Source organism: Mytilus californianus, unplaced genomic scaffold (assembly GCF_021869535.1).
Source record: "Mytilus californianus isolate M0D057914Y unplaced genomic scaffold, xbMytCali1.0.p SCAF_1, whole genome shotgun sequence".
Classification (NCBI taxonomy): Eukaryota; Metazoa; Mollusca; class Bivalvia; order Mytilida; family Mytilidae; genus Mytilus; species Mytilus californianus.
In genome coordinates this window covers 95,216,256-95,225,487 of record NW_026262581.1, presented here as the reverse complement: position 1 = coordinate 95,225,487, position 9,232 = coordinate 95,216,256, and the positions used below count along the sequence as shown (strand labels likewise).

Sequence of the window (9,232 nt, the reverse complement as noted above, 5' to 3'; positions counted from 1 at the left end):
CAGATTTTATTTTGTGTGTGGAGGGGGAAATGAAGAATAGTGTAAAAATAAATGATATAGCTGAGACAATATCCTTTAAATTATAAAGTAAACCATGATCTTGTTGAGTACTGATGGGCTCACTTCATAAGCAATTACGATGCATTAAGTAGAAGGTATGATAAGGCCACTATCAAAAACAATAAGTTGAATAACATCCTTCAGATGTTCAAAAGACATAAGACTAAAAACTGCAAAATCATTTTGAGATCCTGTACAAAATAGTCTCCAACATGAATATGAGCTACAACTTGACCCAATATAAAGAAAAATGTTTTATGCAAAGATGTTTATTTTGGTCAAATATCTTTTGAGGTAAAGCTGTACCACATATTTAATTTTACCAAAAACAATTAGTAAAATTGTCATTTTAGGTCAAATATGTCAAATTTCAACATATTTACTACTTTTAAGCTGAGTGAGCTGTTCTCATCACTTGGCGTTCATCATCGTCGTCTGTTAACTTCGAAGCAAACAGTGTCTGTTCATTAACATGAAAACTCTTTGACGATATTTTTTCAAATTTAAATATGTTGTTTCCTGTGACTAAATGAAGGTCAAGTTCAATTTTCATGATTTTAGCTTTTCTCGTTGTTGAGTTGTAGACCTTTCAATAGCCAAAAGTGATATTTATTATATGATTGAGTTATTTCCCTTTGAACAGAAATGGTGTAATTAATAAGTTGTGTATAAATAGTCTATCAATGATTGTATCTGATCAATTGGTTTTAGTCAGGAGCTGTCAAAAATTTCTTTATAACTACCGGTATTTTTTTTAAGTCATGTGTGTTTTGAAGGTAGATGTCACAGTTGTTATTTGGTATTTTATTTTTGTTGTGTGTGTTAATGTTTAATTTTTACTTGATCCTGTTTGGGGGTCCAGATTTGCAAATATCATTTTCATTAGATAATAATCTATTTTTATTAAAGGATAAATTTCATTATATTACATTGTGTAGATAAAGTTGTTGACATTGATAGATAAGTTGCAGATCTATATTAGTTTGTGACAAATGAAAGAAAAAAATATTGGGAACTATTAATTATATATATAAAGTTTTATTACACTAAGTGTTTTTAAATAATTTTCACCTGTTATCAGATAAGAAAGCATGTGGTAAATATCAATCACACAATTATAATTGGAGTGACAGATTTATTTGAAAATTTTCTGTTTCCTAAGTGTTGATGATGGTAAGCTCTGTAGGACATAATAATATAGTTTGATTTGATTTGATTTTTGGTGTTTTAACGCCACTTTTAAGCACAGCTTTTGGGCTATTTCGTGGCGGCCAGTTTTTATCGGTGGAGGAAGCTGCAGTGCCGGAGAAAACCACCGACCTTCGATAGGAAAACTGACAATCCTAGTCAATTAAGATTGGAGTCGAGTGCACACACACGAGCGGGGTTCAAACTCACAACCTCAGTGTTGACTGGCTAGTGATTACAGTAGTAACTACTTAAACCACTCGGCCACCGAGGCCCCCTAATATAGTTTGAAATTTACTGTTCATTATTAGACATTTTGAGGTTAATTACAGATAAGTTTTATAGATTTTTAAAAGACATTGTATTAATGATAAATGACATTTTGGATTTTTTTTTTCTTTTCTTTGGTAAATTGTTTGAAGAATTTTGTGGTAGGTTTGTTTGTTATTCTGTATAAACTTATTTTCTGAATGCTATATTTATATATTTTTTTTGATGAAGCAAACTCCTTTAAAAACTATTAAAGCTTATATTGTCTATTAATAAACATATATTTAGATTTCTGATTTTGGGCCCAGTTTTCAAGTTGGTCCAAATCGGGGTCCAAAATTAAACTTTGATTTCAGCATAAATTGAATATATGTAGGGTTCTTTGAAATGCTGAACCTAAACCTGTATTCATTTGCATTGTTAATTAGATAATACCACATTGAGGTCCAAAGGGTCCTAAATTAAAATTTTGTTTGATTTCATCAAAAATTGAATTCTTGGGGTTCTTTGATATGCTGATTCAAACAATGTACTTATTGCCTTATATCTTAAAATTATAACAGATAGATAGAAACTTAATTTAGCAAAAACAATCAGCAAACCAAGATCTACAATTAAGACAATATGGAGGAAATTTTCTGATGACACCTTATTAGAGTTATTGCCCTTTAATGACAAGATTTTTACCATTTTTTTTGCATTTTGCCTTGTATGATAAAAATTAAAATAGATAAATGGAAACTTTAAATAGCAAAAATGATCAGCAAGGCAAGATCTATAAACCAGTCAATTTATGTTGATTTAGTTAGTAGATTGTCCCTCTTTTATAGAAGCGATTGCTCTTAAATGAGGATTTTTTTTAACCTTTTTTGTGTTTTGAGCAAGAACTAAAGAAGATAGAGAGAAACTAAAGAGACAAAAAACAATTAGCAATACAAGATCAATAAATGAAGTGACGCCACCAAAATTCAAACTTGATCTGTATTTTGTGGTAATAAGCATTGTGTATAAGTTTGATAACATTTGGTTGAGGCAAACTAAAGTTGGAGAACGGAAACAAAAAATTCAGCAATTTTTCCATTTTTAAAGGGACATAACTCTAGAACCGTTAAAGTGACACCACCAAAATTCAAACTTGATCTGTGTTTTGTGGTATTAAGCATTGTGTACAAGTTTTATAACATTTGATTGAGGCAAACTAAAGTAAGAGAACGGAAACCAACTTTCGGACGTACAGACGGACAAGGGTAAAACTTAATGTCCCCTCTGCTATGGCGGGGATTTTTTGTCATGAATTCTATTTTTGTCTACAATGTTGGAAAGTGTCCTTTGTTGAATATGCACATAGACACAGGCTCTTTAGAGCATCTAGTTTTATATGCCTATCGGAGATGGGGATTTATTATGGAATACCAATGTCCTTCCATACACACTTTGTACGATAACTCAAATTAGCTTTAAACAAAATCTCATAAAACTTTAACACATTAGAATTGAGAGCAGAACTCTCTTTTGATTATTTTTAACTTTTGGATTTGTCCTTCCACAGAGTAACAGAACTTTGACCCTTAGATTTAAAAAAAAATTGCAAATCATGAGTGTGGGAGGTCATGGGTTCGAACCCCAGCTGGGTCAAACCAAAGACTTGAAAATATGCATTTACTACTTCTTTGCTAAGCACGTGGCATTAAGTAGTAAAAGCAAAGACTGGTCAGCTTGGTGTCAGAATAATGTGTCCAGGTAAGGTGACTATGTCTTCCTGCGGACTGTTACCTTGTGAACTAGCATGTTAAAAATCAGGCTCAGCGTGTCGGTCTAGTACAAAGCAGGGTTAATATTCATATTTCATTAACATGCTCTTGTCCTGAATATGCATATTAATTTGTCGCTGGATGTTAAGCAGCCATCCATCATCATCATCATCATCATCCAAACTTTACATTATCGTTGGGATTGATGAGAGGAGGCTATCTTTTCATTTATTAAATTTCCGGTTTGTCACTCCAGAAGAGAGGCGAAAGATACCAAACTCACAAGTCAAAAATAAACTGATAATGCCATGGCTTAAAAAAAAAAGAAGACCAACAGAGAAACAATAGTACACAAAACACAACATAGAAAACTAAAGACTGAGCAACACAAACCCCACCAAAAACTGGGGTTGATGTCAGTTCAGGGGACTTTAATTGTCAGATTTTAGTAAATTTTTTACATATTGTACCATAACTTGAGTTTGCTTTGATTGATTCAGTGAAAACTTGACATAATTGTTGGAATTGGTGAACATATGATTAAAATGCCTTCAAAATATCTCATTTTATTCTTGCAATAATTTAATTATACACAATAAGGGCGTCTCATGCGCTCTTGGTTCAGCTGTTTATTATCAATATATCAGACATTTCGACACTTAAGTTACCAGATTATATTTTCTTAGGGCTGTTACTTAAAGCATATATTATATGGGACCCTAGGAAGTCACTTGGAAATCTCCACTATGGATGGTGTTGAAGACTATTTTGTAGAGAGAAAATAAATAAAATTGTCTAAAGATGATTACCCCATTTATTGTCTCTATACAGGGGCGGATCCAGCCATTTTTAAAAGGAGGGTACCAAATATATGTCCCCATTCAAATGCATTGATTGTCAAAAAAGGGGGGTTCCAACAACTATTCTGAAACAATTGGACCAATTTCATCCAAACTTGAATTAGAAGATGCTTATGGTATCTAGTATACATTTTATGTTTTTTGTTCCTATATAAAAATAAGGAGATGTGGTATGATTGTCAATGATACAGCTATCCACCAGAGTTCAAATGGATGTAATTAATTATATGCAGCCATGCAGCCTTCAACAATGAGAAAAACTCATACCATTTAGTCAGCTTTAAAAGGTTCCGACATTAAAAATGTAAAACAATTCAAACTAGAAAACTAATGGCTAATCAACCAACATTGTTGCCAAGGCTAACAATAGAACATTTGTGAAAAATGCATTGATTTTCCAATATCTTGAAAAGTTGAATACCATAATATAATGAGAAAAACTGACTGGAGCAAATATGCTCAAAATGTAAAGCCATCTACACACATGTTTACCACAATTATCATATCACTCCTGTAAGGAGTTATTGTTCCTAAATGATGATTTTTTGATTAATTGTGTGTTTTTGCCTATTATCACCAAAACTTAAATATTTACATGTTCATTTTGTAGGAAGAAACTGTAAACTTCAAAAAATAATCAGCAAAAATGCCAACATGACCAAAACACATATGAATCCTTCCAGGAGTTATTGCAATTTAGTTATGATTTTTTATAAATTTAAAGTTTTTGCCTATTATCTCGGAAACTAGAATAGGTAGTCAGAAACTGTATCAGCAAAAGTAATCAACGCAGACAAAAGTAAATGTTGGTATGAGTGAAACCATTGAATGTCTCCATTTAGGAGTTATTGTCCTTAAATAAAGATTTTTGACTAACTTTCAAGTTTGTGTCTACTTCTCACATCTGAACAAAAAGCCATAAAGACCAAATCCATCATATGACACATTATAGGAGTTATTGACCTTCAATGACAATTTTGGACAAATTTTCAAGTTTTCCCCTATTATCTTGAAAACTATGAAAGATGGGTAGACACTGTAAATAGCAAAAATTACCAACAATAAAGATCTACAAAAATGTCAAAAACACCAAAACCATTGGATGACTTCTTATAGGAGTTATTGACCTTTAAATCACTATTTTGACTCAAGTTTTTATACGACCGCAAAAAAATTTTGCGGTCGTATATTGGTATGACGTTGGCGTCGATGTCCTCAGACACATTGGTTTTCACACTAACTTTAGTTTAAGTGAATGGATCTCTATGAAATTTTACCATATGGTTCCACAAAAGGAAGGTTGGGATTGATTTTGGGGGTTATGGTACCAACAGTTAAGGAGTTAGGGGCCAAAAATAAGCATTTTTGTAACTTCCAGACATAACTTGTGTGTTAGTGTATGGATCTCTGTGACATTGTACCACAAGGTTCCAAATCACAAAGGGAATGCTGGGATTGATTTTGGGGATAATTGCTTCAAAATTTTAGGAATTAGGGGCCAAAAAAGGCAAAAAACAAGCATTTTTCTAGTTTCATGACAACAACATGTGTGTAAGTGTATGGATCTTCCTGAAATTGTACTACAAGGTTCCATATCACAAAGGAAAAGCTGGAATTGAGTTTGGGGGCAATTGTCCAAAACGTTTAGGAATAAGGGGCCAAAAATAAGCATTTTTCTAGTTTCCAGACAATAAATTGTGTTCAAGTGTATGGATCTCTCTGAAATTTTACTGCAAGGTACCATACCACAAAGGAAAGGCTGGGATTGATTTTGGGGTAATTGCCTCAAAATTTTAGGAATTAGGGGCCAAAAACAAGCATTTTTCTAGTTTCAGGATAATAACTTGTGTGTAAGAGTATGGATCTCTATGAAATTGTACTACAAGGTTCCATGTCACAAAGGGAAAGCTGGGTTTGAGTTTGGGGTAATTGCGTTAAATGTTTAGGAATTTGGGGCCAAAAAACAAGCATTTTTCGAGTTTCCAGACAATAACTTGTGTTCAAGTGTATGGATCTCTCTCTGAAATTGTACTGCAAGGTACCATACCACAAAGGGAAGGCTGGGGTTGAGTTTGGGGTTGATGAATCATAAGGGGGTTCAAAAAATTGGGGGGGGGGATTTTTGTTTCCTTTTTTTCCTTTTTTTTTCTTTAAAATTTTCCATTTTAAATTGGTTATTTCTGATTTATATATAAAAGCAAATAATAATGATATGGTTTGAATAGGCAAATTAAAAAAAATTTAAGTTCTTAGACTACATTCATTCTGTGTCAGAAACCTATGCTGTGTCAAATATTTAATCACAATCCAAATTCAGTGCTGTATCAAGCTTGAATGTTGTGTCCATACTTGCCCCAACTGTTCACGGTTCGACCTCTGCGGTCGTATCAAGCTGTGCCCAGCGGAGCATTTTATTTCCTTTGATCATGAAAACTATAACAGAAAGGTAGGAACTGTAAACAGCAAAAATGATCAGCAATACAGGATCTACATTCTTATCTTACCTCCTCCTTTTCCCTTCATCATTCTTTATGAAAGATAATAAGGGTTTTCTCAAAATAGATATTCATACGAGATAATACTTGACATCAGAAATTAAAAGTGATTGTTCGCAATGGGATAATTTTCTGCAATCGAAATTTTTTTTATCTTTCATAGGTTACACTGTTTCCAAACTTATCAGTTTTATCTTGTTAAAAGTTAATCAGAACAAGATTAAGCCATCGGTGCCCTTGCTTTGAATACTGAAAATGTAAAGACCTTCAGGTTAAAGAATATTCCAGATGGTTAACAAGTTTTACCTTTTTATTTTGTTCACCTAACATGCCTCACACCGTCTTTATATTAAATTAAAAACTTGTTCATTGTCTTAAACATTCTTACTAATTAGGTATCTTTGATATTCATTATTGTGATAGTAAACATGGTGGTAAAACACAATAATTTAAGATTAAATCATTTCAAAAAAGTATATATTCATAAATATTTTATTCAATAACATTAATTATAAGCTGTATGGTTATTTTTACCTTAGTATTTCATATTAAAAAAAAATCAAGTCCACATTACAATTTCATTCCAGTAAAAAGTCTCAATATATAATAGATGTCCTCATTCTATGGCACAGATGATTTCTATAAACAGATAGGTAGAAAACAAGATATATAGCACAATCTACTTTTGTATGAAGTTTACAAACAATGATAATATATATATATATGTAAAGAATGAATACAGTATTTTAAATTGATACAAGATATATGTTTCTGATATAGTGTACAACAGTTTCTATATTATAGAGCATCCACAGCAGCATTTCTGGGGATAATTTGGCGCATACACTTTCTTCTCAAATCCATACACTATAAAATCAGCATCCGCGTCTTTCCATTTGTATAAACATACAGTTACTGGTACAATTCGAACTCTCTGTCTCTGGAAAAAAATATGTGAAAATTTTTAATTTACTTAAAGATGTTCATTGCTGAAACATATTACTGCCATAAACTTACTTCTTTTTTAATAGTGAATGTATATTACATAATAATGGGGGGACAACTGATAAATCTGTGTTCTTATTTTTTAAAATTGAAGCTTTTGCAAAAATATTTTATTTGGTGTGATAAGAATGTCTCAGGAGTTTCCCTTTTTTTTCTGTAGAGATTGAACTTGTTTTTGATTCCTAAGTATATTATTGCGAACTCAATGAAAGTCTTCCACAGTGCCATCTCTATCTTGACCAGGTATTTAAACTTTTGTAAGTTCACCTGTCCTATTGAATGAATACAATAGCTATTTTTCTCTGTGTAGTTTATTCACTGGGACCTTTAAATTTCTTCTAAGAGAAATCTATCACTCATTGATTAATTTACCTGAGTAAAAAAATTTTCTTATATATAGACAAAAATACTTTTTTATACTCATTAAATGCGTGTGATGATGTATTTATTCAATATTATAATAATATATTTTCATTCGGTTTAATATAAAAATTGATTCAATCATAAAAAGTTGATTTCAAACAAAAGTTTTATCAATGTTCCTATTGAAATTTGATTTTTTTTGTCTAGTTATAGAATACATTTAAGAAGATCTTAATTTGGACATCATAATTTTCAAGTTTTTATTCATGTCAAACAAATTTTTTTTTAAAAGGAACAATATATTGAAAGTTTTGTCAGAAATCCACTTTTTATGATTGAATCAATGTTTATACATGTATTAAACTGAATGAAAATATATTATTAATATAACATAAATCAATGCTAACATGTTTAACCCCGCCACATTCTGTATGTATGTGCCTGTCCCAAGTCAGGAGCCTGTAATTCAGTGGTTGTTGTTTATTTATGTGTTACATATTTGTTTTTCGTTCATTTTTTGTACATAAATTTGGTCTCTTGTGGAGAGTTGTCTCATTGGCAATCACACCACATCTTCTTTTTTATATTTTATTAATGTTTCAACTTTGCATCACTGTTTACATTCAACCGATTGAAAATATATTATCAATATTGAATAAATATAACATCACATGCAGTTTTGAGTATAAAACTTGGATGGCGAGTTGTCTCATTGGCACTCATACCACATCTTCCTATATCTATTTTCCTCTATTTACAAGATTTTTTTTTTACTCAGGTAAATTAATCAATGAGTGATAGATTTCTCTTAGAAGAAATTTAAAGGTCCCAGTGAAAAAACTACATGGAGAACAATAGCTATAGTATTTATTCAAAAGGACAGGTGAACTTACAAAAGTTTAAATACCTGGTCAAGATAGAAATGGCACTGTGGAAAACTTTCATTGGGTTCGCAATAAAGTGATTTACAAACAGGTTATGTTCTGGATTACCAACTTTCATGGAATTTGTCATTCAGCAGAATGGGCCATTCCTGTCTGATGTTGTCTAGTCATTTGAAATTTATGGGAGGAAATAAATGTTAAGTGAAACATATAACAGAGATAACAGACTCTGACAATGTTTTGTCAGAAGTGTAATTGAGATATATATTTTTATTCAATATTGAAAAAATAAAACGGTTTTTAGAAAATTATATAAAATTGAGTAGACACAAGTTGCTGGAACATTTATCTCCAGA

General features: G+C 31.5%; 1 protein-coding gene across 2 annotated transcripts in view; it reads right to left on the bottom strand.

Annotated features, from left to right (window-relative positions):
* Positions 1-7,100: 7,100 nt before the first annotated feature.
* The window catches only part of LOC127710473 (protein SSUH2 homolog), a 46,159-nt gene continuing 44,027 nt past the window's right edge, over positions 7,101-9,232 (bottom strand). For both annotated transcript variants that reach the window (XM_052216353.1, XM_052216360.1), the window contains exon 13: positions 7,101-7,564. In XM_052216353.1, the coding sequence (XP_052072313.1) occupies positions 7,418-7,564 (147 nt within the window). In that variant the 3' untranslated portion in view covers positions 7,101-7,417. The remainder of the gene's footprint in view (positions 7,565-9,232) is intronic.